This window comes from Enoplosus armatus, chromosome 22, assembly GCF_043641665.1.
Source record: "Enoplosus armatus isolate fEnoArm2 chromosome 22, fEnoArm2.hap1, whole genome shotgun sequence".
In the NCBI taxonomy this organism is placed as follows: domain Eukaryota; kingdom Metazoa; phylum Chordata; class Actinopteri; order Centrarchiformes; family Enoplosidae; genus Enoplosus; species Enoplosus armatus.
The window spans coordinates 15,568,028-15,580,436 of NC_092201.1; the positions used below are offsets into that span (position 1 = coordinate 15,568,028).

A 12,409-nucleotide genomic window follows, 5' to 3' on the forward strand; every position below is an offset into this window, starting at 1 on the left:
AAACATTACAAATCCTCACACAGACCAGCTCTCCCCTCAGTGCCTCGGTAAATAAAAAAATAATTTAAAAAAAGTCAGCAGCGTGGGCACAGACCTGTTCTCGCTCTCGGTGCTCTGGAACTGGCTGTAGAGCGTGCTGGTGCTGGGCCGCCCGGCGACGGGCGTGGAGGTGGCGCTGGCCTCGCAGTCCAGGGCCAGGTTGATGGAGGACCCCACGCCGCTCTCCTGCAGGTAGACGCCCTGAGAGCGCCGCTGGTGGCTCAGGTTGGACGACATCAGCAAGGAGCTGGAGAACGACGGCTGAGGAGGAAAGAGAGACGACCTCTCCCTTAATGTAATCACCTCCACATGCAGCAATGCCAGCACTGTGACTCATGTTACTCATCTCAAAGTGTCTGCAAGCTGCTTCACAGTCCATATTGACAACAAAACAATAGCTTGGCCGGGACTTGACCCTAAAAACTTAAGTATGCTTTTAAAAAAAAAAAAAAAAAGCTCAGTGGTGTCGTGAATGTGCTTGGTGTGTATCTGAAACGTGCGAACGCCACAGTGCGGCCCTGAACATCCTTAGCTGCATTCTGCGTTTTCACCACAAGATGTCAGCGGTAAAACATCTCCCACCATTTGTCCTTCCTTCAACACATGTCTATCTTCAGTGGCTTCTACCGTTCAAATGGAAAAGATTTGTCTCTGGAATACAAACTTCTGTGTTGCATTTTAAAAGATGGGATGCGCTTGTCTTTATTTCCTTAGTATTTCCAACATACGTGACATGATTTGATTCCATTAATGCGTCGCTGTTTTGGTCTGGCAGTGTGTAGATGTGTGTTTTCGATACAATTAAGACTGCTTAAGAGTCAGTTTTCAGTACCTGTAAGAACTTTGTAAATACAAAGCTTAAGAGACATATAGTATGTGGAAGTATATACATTTTACAAATGAATTCATTATAATTTGATCGTGACTAGTTGACTACTGCCCAAAGCCCCCAGTCGTGTGAAACTGCTTCCACAGAGAACAGTGTTTCCTACAGGCTGACAATGTAGTCAAAGCTGAGAAATCACCCCACACCCCAGCAGCATGTTAACTGCATTTCTGTGCCGTTTAGTGGGGTAAATGAAACTGCTGGTCTCACCTTGCTTTCCAGCTTGGCCTCCGTTCTCTGCGCGGCCTTGATTTTGTCCCACGTGTCCTTCCACTTCTCCGACGTCTGGCCGAGCTCGGCCTCCAGACTCTGCAGGTCCTGCAGCAGCTTGGTGATGGCGTCGGGCACCGCCTTGCTCAGGCTGTCGTAGCACGGCCACACGACGCATCGCTGCGACTTGGGGCCGCCGCTGTCGGGTTTCTCCGCCGTCTCCTCTGCCACGCGCTCCTGCCGGCCCCTCAGCTCCCAGTCGTAGGAGGGCCCCTCTGACAGAGTCTCCTCCGTGTAGAAGTCCCACACCTTCAGGTTGGAGATGAAGGCGTACGGTCGCAGCACCTGGAAAGCACAATTACTCGCTTGACATTTACCCACCGATGAGCCTCCTTTGTTTCAATGTATCCATTGAATAAACTCACATGCATTAAATATTTAGGTTAAGTTTGTCTATCCTTTCATTTACTGTAGCTGCTCACCAGCAGACTAACGTGCGTCTTAGGTTGCTGTCCTGAAGGACAAACAGTGGACTCACCTCCTCGTCTTCAGGAGAGAACATGTAGTTGTAGAAGATGGGGGTTTTCTTGTTGAGTCTGTCGATGTAGTCCCAAACGGATTTGCACACCTGCGGACTTTTCCTCTCACCTTTCTCCTCATACAGCACTCCTGCACACACAAGAGGGCTTGTCAGGAACACGAGACGCTGTATCTGATGGAGCAGCTCACACTAAAAACGACAGCATCTGAGGGTGAAATGTTCTCACCCAGCTCTATGCGTTCGTAGTCGGAGTCGAGCAGGAAGGTGCGGAAGCGGTTGGACACGTAGTGGTAGGCCAAGAACTTCAGGTAGTACTGACTGAACTCAAACTCCATGGGGAACTGGAGGTGGATCTGAGTGTGGAGGGACAGAGAAACACAGGTCAGGATTCGCCTGGAGGAGGCAGCTGGAGTGCTTCGGTTCAACTTCTTGAGCCGGGTAGTAGCCTTTCAACACCGTCCTCCAGCTGACCTCTGACCTCCCGGCATCGCTACATCCCACATTAAAACGAGAGCAAACCTCCCCACGCCACACTGCAGACCCACCTGGTGTACGCAGTCCAGGAACTGCAGGAAGACGGGGGTGAAGCCGCTGCTCTGGCTGCCCAGCGTCTGTGCTCCGCGGTGGCTGAACCTGTGGCCAAACGACAGCCATTCCTTCTCCACTAGCAGCCGGAAGCCGTCAAAGGTCCGGTAGTACGGATCAGACAGCAGCTGCACCAGGGACACCACCTGCGCGCCCACACACACACACACACACACACACACACAGACATGTGGCGCGTCACACTCGGAGCTCGGAGAACATTTGTCAGCAACCGCGTTGAAAGTTTCTGGGTGTCAGTCAAACCTGGGTGGTGACGTCCCAGCCGTCCTCCAGGCTGACCATGACCGACGAGCCCGTATCCAGAAGCTCCACCACCAGGACAGACACCTGCAGCACCCTGTGTAGCTGGACGGACACACACACACACACACACACACACACACACACACACACACACACACACACCGGGTCAGTACAAACAACACCAAAGGTCATAAAAATGAGCTGGGACAGGACATGCTCTCATCGGCGGAGACTACTAACCAGAGCCATCCACTCGGACTCCTCGAGGCAGCGCAGGAAGCTCATGCTGGGGTCGGAGGTCGAGGAGCTCGGCATGCACGCCTTCATCAGCTTCTTGAAGCTGTTCTTCACCTGCCGCACGTCGCACACCTCGATGGGAACCACCTCCCACTGCTGGAAGGAGTCTTGCTTCCCTCCCTGAACACAACAACACCGTCCAGGTTTATACTCCCAAGCAGAACCACGTTCTATCAAAGCACGCTCTACTTTTCCTTCCTTCTTTTTCCCCCTTTTCCCAGCCCTTTGTCGCGCGCAACGCCCTAAACGTCGCGTTAATTAGTGTGTCACTGGTCACCTTGAGCTGGGCCTTGTCTCCGATGATGTAGAGATAGGCCTTCTGCTGGCGGAGGAACAGCGCCTCGCTCGGCCCCCCGTTGGGCTGTGGAGACTCTTTCCCTGCCAGACGCGTCCCCACGTCTGGGTTGTAGGCACTTAGACGGCCGCTGCCCCGAATGCTGCCCCATTTACCTGCGACACACACACAGACAAAGTAGAAGTCTTTTAAGGAATCGTGACATGAAAACTGAACCATCAAACCTCACATGGACGCCCTCTCCAAGCCATTAAAGGACCATTCCGGTCGGTTACAAACTAAGTTGCAATAAACTGGAATGCTCCTTTAAAAAACACACTGATGTGTGTGATGTCCACAGCTTCTGATAGTCATGCTGGTAAATAAGGCAGAAAGGATTGCTACGTCTAGCTCAATGACAGCTACGTCACGGTGGAGCAGAGTTGACTGACTGCTGCCGACATTCAACGGAGAGAAGAATCAAACAGGAAACGACAAACAGGACGTCAGACAGCCGAGCTGCAGCTGCAGCATGCACACACACAGCAGCTCTCCGAGAAACACAAGCAATAACAACAGACCATTAGTCCGCAGAGACAGCACACTATCAGGAACCACGGCAAACACACGGACACTACTGTTAAAGAGATCTGATTGGTTAGACAGGAGTGGAAGGGGGGGTGGGGGTGGGGGGTGGCCTACTGTACCTCTAGTAGGGTTCCTGGCCTTGCCAGACACTTTGGGTTGAGAGAGGGAGATGACTTTCGCCCTTTGACCCAGAGCTGAGGTCAAACGACAGAGATGGCGCATTAAACAACACCACCACACAGTGGAGGATGATTTCGCTCTCACACTCACACACACACACACACACACACACACACACACACACACTCACACACACACCTAAACATCACCTAAACATGAGCTACAAGGGATGCATTAACTCATTCATCATCATCCTGGTCCAGTCCCAGTTTCAGTCAACAGATGTCAGACTTGAAACACAATTCACACATTTTGTTTTGAAACCAGGACTGCCACCGACTCAACTGAAGAAAGGGAGCTACAGGAGCAGCGTGGGGACACGCAGACACCGCCTCACCTCCTCTGCTGAAGGTTCCAGGGACGTCCTCCTTGGTGCCCATCACCTGCTTCATCAGCGCCCCGATCTTGGGCTGCCTCAGCTTATCCGAGGAGTCTGCGGAAAGACGAAAGCATCAGCTCTGTGACCCCCCCCCACACACACAGCCCATGTTATGGCAGCGTGTTAGTCCACCCACCGGAGGTGCTCATATGCGTGGAGGTGAAGCCGCTGAGCGTGTTCCTGCCGCTGCTCTCGCTGTAAGAAGGCATGGAGCTGATGATGGCCTGCAGGTATTTCTCCTGCTCCAGACTGGTGGAGTCCGCCTGGGAGGGCACTGCACAGAGGAGAACCCGCGTGAACACATCTTTATGTTTCAGGTAACTAATGAGTGTTTTGAGTAGCTAACATTTAAAGACTGGTGAGGAAATGATCAGGACATTCCAGCAAAATAATCAGCAACATTTACAATTATCAACTAGAGGCCTAAAAATAGATTTGTGTTTATTACCTGCAGCAGGGGCGTTGGGGGACTTGAAGAAGCCCACCACCCCCTTCGCGTGGAGGCCTGCAGAGCGCAGCAGGACGGCCTTCGTTCGCGAGTTCCTCCAGCAAACCACGGGGAAGCGATTCTGCCGGTAGCAGCGGCAGATTCTCTGGATGGTCGTGTCCGGGATGCTCTGAGGCACAATCAGCAGGCCGGGGTAGCTGTGGCACACACACACACACACACACACACACACACACACACATTGTATTAAGCACTGAAGAGATACGGCCCATATACGTCTCCCACATGTCTCTATGTGTTGTCTTCCAGTGGTCTCACCTCCTGCAGACGGTGTACATGCGGTTGACGGTGGAAATCCGGAAAGGCTCGTTCTTCGAACGTGTCAGGCTGTTACTGAGCGTGCCCAGGCCCAGGCGCTGGTAGTCGCGGCAACAGGCGCGCTCCACAACGTTGCTCATGGTCTGTCGGTCAGATGAGCGGATGGTGGAGGACAGGGTGAGGGAGCTCTGGTCCACTTCCTCTGAAACTGTGGAGGCACACATTTCAAAAACAAGGAGTTTTATTTCCAGAACCAGTATGGCTGTGGTTTTAGGTGTCTTTCTAAGGGTTTTTTGCAGGCGAGCTGGGAACCTTAACGGAGACACAGACAACTGAGCAATTTCTGGTGTTTAATGTAAAACTAGTTAAGATTTCATTTAGCTGGAGGCCCTGATGATAGTTCAAGTGTGTGTACTGTAAGCAGTTGAAGAGTAAGCACTGTTGAAAAGAGCATAAAACTGCGACCACCTGAGATTTCATCCTCATCCAGCTCTGACTGGAAGCTGCTCCTGTTCTCCCAGGTGGGGGGAGAGTATTTCTTCCTGGTCACGTACTGCCGGCCGATGGTCCTCTTGGCACTCTTCACCAGGTTTTTGGAAAGCGTCCTGATGAAGGCGAAAGAAAAAAAAAGGGCAAGTTGAACATTTTCAAAAAAACGCACCCGTCGCTGATTCCACAGCATATTCCGGTCAAAGTCACTCGGCATCCACTTCCTGTCGGGCCTCTTAGCACGCAAATGTCCAACTGCAGCTGACAATGGGCTGATTTGACTTGAGTGTTCGTCCCAGTGCAAAATCGTTTGTCATGAATTCACTGGTGTGTGTTGGTGATTTAGCATGCCACACGGCCAGAGTCCGAATGAATGCGTCTGAACGGAGGCTTCTGGAAACAACAGGGCCGATTAAAAAAAAAAAAAAAAAAAACGGCTGCCACATTTTCCACTGATGAATTATTCAAAGGCTTCTCTCATGCTCCTTTCACTCTCCAGAAAAGAAAGAGAGGGGAGAACTGTGTGTGTGGTCAGGAGGGGGGGGGGGTCGGAAAGGGACTGAGAGTTGGTTGCTGAGACTTTGAATACAGAGGAGACAAATTAAAAAAGGACACAGACGGGAAGCTTAAAGGTGTGAGCAGGGCATTTACCAATAAATGTATCAAAAAACGAAAAGATTACTGGATTCCTAATTCACACTGGAAATAGATTATCATACTGAAAACTTGCTGTGTGCGGATGATACCGAGCCAAAGCTCAGAGGGAACTGGGACAAGATGCAGCCACTCGCTCTCTGCAGACCTGAGAGCAGGTCTTCAGGAGGAGAATCACATAACATGCAACTCCTGATGCGCGCCGACTCATTCACTCATTCTGCATGAATGGTGTCCTCACTTGAGCGACTGGTTCTTGTCCTTGGTCTTGTGCTCCACCACCATCTTGCCACACTGGCCCACGGTGAAGGCGAAGGTGCCCTGGACGTGCTGAGGATAGCGCAGCTTGTGCATGTGCTTCCTGAAAACCTCGGCCAGGTCCGATGCCACCTCCTCGTCGAACGCAATCTTCATCAGCTGCAAAAACAAGGCGGAGAAACAGGGAAATCAGAGAAAAAGAACAGCAAGCGAAGGAAAAGAGGAAGAGGGGCCGGATATTATTGATAGGGGTTGAGAATGTAAGAGCACCTGGAAGGTGCAGGACCGTAGCTGTAGCCCCTCCTGGACAAACTGGTCCATGGGTAAAGTGACTGAGATCCTCTTCTCCTTGGTCAGAGAGGCGACGGGGAACGAGCGAGTCACCACCTGCTCCCCCACTGCAGGAGGAAGACGCACAGACAAAGAGCAGGGATTAGAGGGCCCACAGGCCGGACCCAAACCCAGTCAACAGAACTGTCTGGTAGAGAAGCTTAGGCCTTTCAAAGTAAGTGTGCATCGTCTCTCACCCAGCGGGTCGGTGGGCGTGCCCTTGAAGATGAGCCGGTAGGTGGTGAGGAAGATGGCGCCCTCGGCAGGGAGCAGAGGCGGACCTCCCATCAGCCCCGTGGCCTCCTCGCGGCCGTCAGGGATGAGGTGGACCCGCATGCCGTCCATCACCAGCTCCTCGCCGGGCAACAGCGTCGGCCTCAGCAGCTTGGGCTGCACAGAAACAGAGAGGGGAGGAAGAGAGGAGGATTAATGACATGGCACAATTTCTAGATTTCCATTCAGTTTTCTTTCTTTTCGTTCTTCCAATTTCATGCAAAAAAAACCAACAAAAAACAGTTGGATGGTGGTGCTGACACGAACTGCCTTCACTCTACAGAGTCAGGTTATTCCTACATGTACGAGACATGAGCAAAGTCTAAAAACAAAGAGAATGAGCATCAGATGTATTTCTGTGAAGCAGCCAACTGGTATACACTAAAGCAATGCTGCCAGTGTTGCGGACAGTACTGGCCACCATTATTCATGTATGAAAGCGACCACTCCACTCATGCTTTCACAACCATGCGGAGGTTACTGGCTGGATGGCCTGCACTGTTTAGACATGAAATGATTGGTTGCATAACACACACACACACACACACGTCGCTTGATGTGGATCGGTGGGATCTTGGCAGAGACGTAGTTCCAAACAGAAAAGACAAATACACACAAAGAAATATATAATAATATTCATTTGGATGTGTTTATGTAATGGGATGTTCATTTCATATTTCTTAAAATACAAAAATAAAAAAATAAAAAATACAAGGGCTGTCTTGAGTCCCCGAGGATCCAAAACTTGATTACAGGACTCCCATTTTTTTCGACTAAGAGGCCTCTGTGGGCTGCCAACAGTATGAAATATGAGGCTGGCTTTGTCCTCCGGCCCCTTGCATCACTTCCTGTCTCACCAGTGAGGCCTGGAGAGCTTCCTAAGGAACTCCACCTCTGATAGGAAATGAACTTAAACTTTAGTAACCTTTCATGTTTTGTAATCTGTAGCACAAAACACTAACGCCACAAATGTCCAAATCCAGGTGGAGTTCCAGCGGGGAGAAAAAAAGGGCAGTTTTCCTCTGTAGGCATTTTAACTGCTGAGAATAGCTGTAAATAGCACACAAATGTTTTTGTGTTTTTGTCCGGCCCACTATCTCATATCCCCTAGCTGAACTGGGCCTGCCTGCTCAGGACATGATGAAGGCAGGGAGACGATGGGGAGAGAAACCTGCTCATGTGGGAAAACACTACCGGGGAGCAGCTGAGCAGTTACATGTCCCCCACCCACGAAGTGAAACGACAAAACATGTCACGTCAAGCTCGGCGCAGCCACCGCGCCTCTCCCGACACACTGCACGCAGGACTCACGGCACCCTTCAGACTGAAGGCACTCGGCCTCGGCGGAGCTCAGCCTGGCTGCCGCAGCTCCGCCGGGCCTCGGGGGCCAGACGGCACGACGAGGGAGAGCAATCACCCAGCATGCACTGCTCAGGCGTGCTGTGAGTCACACAGTTCCGTCTCTGGCGGACAGACGTACCTGCTGTGACACTGTGAGCCTGAGCTGTAGGGATTGGTGGAGAGGGGAGTGGGCGGGGCTGGCGGGGGTTCTGCATGGCCTTTGTCCAGTGGGACGTAAAAATAGGAATTGGTTACCTTTTGGATCGGAGGCAGCCTCTTACTCTCCCTGTGGACTGCGTCAAGCGTCTCAATGTGCATCTGAACAATATCTGCAAAGACACGCAAAGAAGGGTAAAGACGGAGGACAAGAAGGGACAGATTTTGCCATGAAGTTTGGTGCGGTGCCCTCGGCGGTGCGAAGAGAGATCCGCCTCCGTACCCGGTATCATGGTGTGGAGCGCCTTCAGGTGCTCGTTGGTCACGCCGCTCTCGTTACACACTTTGTCAACGAAGCGGTTAATGAAGCGCACCACGGAGTTGGCCACGTCCGAGCTCTCGGCGTCTTCGAAGCCGCTCTCGGTGTCGTAGCTCTCCGCCATGCTGCCTGCAATACTGCAAGACACGAAAAACACGCGTTGAACACATCTCCAATGAAAAACGAACATGGGATGAAACTATATTCACCTATGAACGGATTACTGACAGCAGATTGTAAATGACGGCAGGAGATATGATCCCATGTCCTTGGTTGCCCACATTTGCCACATTGTGATTGATTCTCATTAGTGATTTTGACTATATGGCCCTGCCCTGAACTCGGAGACTACCTGAATACCGTTCGTACCTGTTTGTGACGTAGCTGTTGCTGACGCTCTCCACGTCTCCCAGCCCGGTGCTCCTCAGCAGGCGGTTCTTGCTGGTGTCCAGCGGCAGCAGCAGGTAGCTCATCCTGTTGGCGTAATGGATGGCCTGGCTGAACACCGTGCTCTCCTCTTTCTGCACGCGCTCCGCCTGCATCTCCTTGCTGAGCGTCGGCCACAGCCGGTTCTGCTCCGACGCCAGCTCCAGGGCGCCGACTTCCCTCCCACCGCCCGACGCGTCCTGCTGCTCCTGAGAGCAAACCAGAGGAGGTCCATTCACGATTAATCATCTCAAGGCAAGAATGACACTCTGCTCAGCAGGTTGGGAGACTGACTCATTAGTCTACTGGCTGGATTTCCTTCCAAAGAATTCACCAAAAACTTTTTAACTGCTGAACATATAAAGTGCAACGGAGGTGCTCACAGAGTTGTTCTGCTGCTCGCCCTCCTCTGTCTCCAGGTACAGAGCTCTGATGTGGTTCTGGACGTCGCTGTAGAACATGGCCTCCCAGAACTGCATGGTGGTCCACACCATGTGCTCCTGCACGCAGCTGTAGGCGAACTGAGTGATGCCTGCGCCCAGTTTCTGTCAGACAAACACAGGGAGAGACTTTTATGAGACATCCCGCCTCACCTCAAAACCCCCCCCCTCACTCTGAGAATCGTAAAAAAACCCACGAGGGAACACTGGCTGAATTCGGGCGATGTGGAGTGACTTTGGTGATGAACTTACTCTGCAGAAGGCTGTGACCAGCGGAAGGAGGGCAGCTGCAATACCGTGTTCATCTATATGCGAGCAGTCCTGAACAGAAACAGATCAGCAATGAATGATGCGACATCTCGCCAACCATAAAAACAGAACTGTTATTATCCGAGTGTGAATTATTGGACTGTTCACTGTATCTGTGCACCTCGTTATACTGTATATCTTTATGTGTTATATCTTCTAAACTACTTCTCCTTTGGCATCATTAAACTGAAATTTTTTACAGTCAGGGATGTTTAGTGCTAATTAGCAAATGTTAGCGATGCTAAGGCGCTAAGCTAAGATGGGGGAACATGGTTAACATTATACCTGCTAAACATAACAGCAAGTTAGTATTGTCTTTGTGATAAAACAGAGAGCATTGCTGCTTTATGAAAATGTTGTCCTTTGTTATACAGTCATATCCTCAACCTGAAAACAGTTTTACTGCCATGCCTCAACTTTTCCATGGCATCTCATTCAGGTTTTTTGCTATACCACTGGTTCCAGTGATGTTCTCATCTTTGCAGGCTCACCTGTAAGGTGCAGTTCATCATTCGGACGACGTAGTCAAACTGTTGGTCGTCCAGCACAGCTCGGTTCTGTAGGACGTGCTGATTGAGCTCCTGGGTCAAACAAACCCGGGCCGCCCGACCCTTCAGAGCCCGCAGCACAGCTGGCATTAGCTGGACAGAGGAGATTGAAAAACAGCCGAATCACAAACGCGATCGCTTCCCAAAAGTCTAACAAGCAAAGTTCTTACAAGGCACTTTAAAGTTCACAAGCAAACGTGAGTGTTTTGTTTCTGCTAAGTACGCATGCAGTGTGTCAGTCATGGTCATGCACAGATGCGTCGCTCTTACCTTCTTGGCCTCCAGCATCTTATTCTCAAAGATGTACGTGATGCAGTTCCTGACCACCTCCAGCCTGCGGGCGCTGTTGGCCATCACGTTGCCGTTCCTGTCCACAATGTCTCCTGTGGGGACACGGGGGGGAAGTGATCAGACACTCATTCATCACTGCAGGACGGAGCTCAGCCCCATTAGACACACGCTGTGAGACAGACTGTCTGAGTGGAAAGTTCACACGGGAAGGTCAAGTGGAGGTGTTGAACTTAATGTTACTGCTAACTATCAAACCCAGCACTGCTGCCTTAAAACACATTTCTATCAGTGTTGGTTTGTTTTGCCACTTTTGGGTCTTTCAAAACATCACCGCTACACTTTTTCTACTTTTCTCAGTCTTCTTATTTTAAATGAATCCAAACACTTTTGGATCTGGAATTGACCCAGTGACCAATTTACACATCAACCCGGTTTCGGTCCTCTCCCCCAGCTCACCCAGCGGGGGCCCCGACGGCACCATGCCCTTGAGCTCCGCCTTGACCACAGGAGGCGCAGTCTTGAGCTTGGCGGCGGCGTGGTCGATGAAGAGCTGCACCGCGACGTCGTCCAGCAAAGGGAAGGGCGTCTGATTCTGCGCGCCGCTTTGGCTGTTTTCTGACGGCCGCTGGACTTTGTGCATCGCCACAGCGGGGTACGGATTCTCCTGGGGGGGGGGGGTGGTAAGAGAAGAAACTAATAAGCAACAGCAGAATAAACCAGAGGTACAAGGTACTCCTTGGGGCAGTTTCATTAGAGAACATACATTTTTGAAGAGCTGCTCAGCCAGCTCCTTGACGTGGTTCATGACTTTGTGTGGACAGGTCTCCTCTTGTCGTATCCGCTCCACCTGATTGGCTACCAGCTGTGGAAACAGGGCAAAGACGTGAGCTTCCTTTCATATCTGGGCCACATAACTTTCATTATTAAGATATTATGGACTGTTCTCCTGTCTTTCTACCATGTGCTGACAGACTCACGTCATCAAACAGGTCAGTGGCTCTGTAAGGAGGCCCTCTCTCCGACACGAAGCCTGCGAACGCCATGCCGTCCAGCACCTTCATGAGGAAGTCGTCCTCCGTCAGCGCCCTCTGACCCAGGAAGGCCGCCTGTGGAAACACACGTTACACTGATCTGATGCCGTTCGGGAAACTGTAGAACGCGCAGATGACCGGTGCGAGTTGTTATGTCGCACGCAGGCACCGTTTACATACCTTATGGAAGCGGATCACTGGCTCCGGATGAATGCGGATGATGTGCAGGCACCAGCGATAGCCCTGGAAGAGCCGAGCGAACAGCCACAGGAAGACGCCACGGATCTCTTTATCCTGAAACGCACACAACTGTCCAGTTAAAGCCAAAACACACACACACACACACACACACACACCAAAACTGCCTACAAGAATAAAATATAAAAGCTACTTTGCTTGTTAGACAGAACTATCAGATCAGCGAGAGTGTACAGGCTTTAGACTTCATGTACCCACTTGAGACAACATTTTTGGTTGAGGGTATGAGCAATTTGGGTGTTATTCTGGTGACATCTTGGATTGCAGTGATTCATTC

The 12,409-nt window shown here is 51.2% G+C and overlaps 1 protein-coding gene across 1 annotated transcript in view; it reads right to left on the bottom strand.

The window, feature by feature from the left end:
* sbf1 (SET binding factor 1) overlaps window positions 1-12,409 on the bottom strand; it is a 45,564-nt gene that overhangs the window by 754 nt on the left and 32,401 nt on the right. The window contains exons 11-36 of the mRNA XM_070928697.1: window positions 12,055-12,168; window positions 11,821-11,949; window positions 11,607-11,705; window positions 11,300-11,507; window positions 10,823-10,935; window positions 10,496-10,645; window positions 9,948-10,016; window positions 9,661-9,800; window positions 9,199-9,480; window positions 8,794-8,966; window positions 8,610-8,683; window positions 6,938-7,130; window positions 6,681-6,808; window positions 6,394-6,569; window positions 5,478-5,614; window positions 5,010-5,217; window positions 4,692-4,888; window positions 4,380-4,517; window positions 3,100-3,272; window positions 2,766-2,942; window positions 2,526-2,627; window positions 2,222-2,407; window positions 1,903-2,029; window positions 1,674-1,804; window positions 1,124-1,480; window positions 95-300 (exon numbers count right to left, since the gene is read on the bottom strand). Coding sequence (XP_070784798.1) covers window positions 95-300; window positions 1,124-1,480; window positions 1,674-1,804; window positions 1,903-2,029; window positions 2,222-2,407; window positions 2,526-2,627; window positions 2,766-2,942; window positions 3,100-3,272; window positions 4,380-4,517; window positions 4,692-4,888; window positions 5,010-5,217; window positions 5,478-5,614; window positions 6,394-6,569; window positions 6,681-6,808; window positions 6,938-7,130; window positions 8,610-8,683; window positions 8,794-8,966; window positions 9,199-9,480; window positions 9,661-9,800; window positions 9,948-10,016; window positions 10,496-10,645; window positions 10,823-10,935; window positions 11,300-11,507; window positions 11,607-11,705; window positions 11,821-11,949; window positions 12,055-12,168 — 4,187 coding nt within the window. The remainder of the gene's footprint in view (window positions 1-94; window positions 301-1,123; window positions 1,481-1,673; window positions 1,805-1,902; window positions 2,030-2,221; window positions 2,408-2,525; window positions 2,628-2,765; window positions 2,943-3,099; window positions 3,273-4,379; window positions 4,518-4,691; window positions 4,889-5,009; window positions 5,218-5,477; window positions 5,615-6,393; window positions 6,570-6,680; window positions 6,809-6,937; window positions 7,131-8,609; window positions 8,684-8,793; window positions 8,967-9,198; window positions 9,481-9,660; window positions 9,801-9,947; window positions 10,017-10,495; window positions 10,646-10,822; window positions 10,936-11,299; window positions 11,508-11,606; window positions 11,706-11,820; window positions 11,950-12,054; window positions 12,169-12,409) is intronic.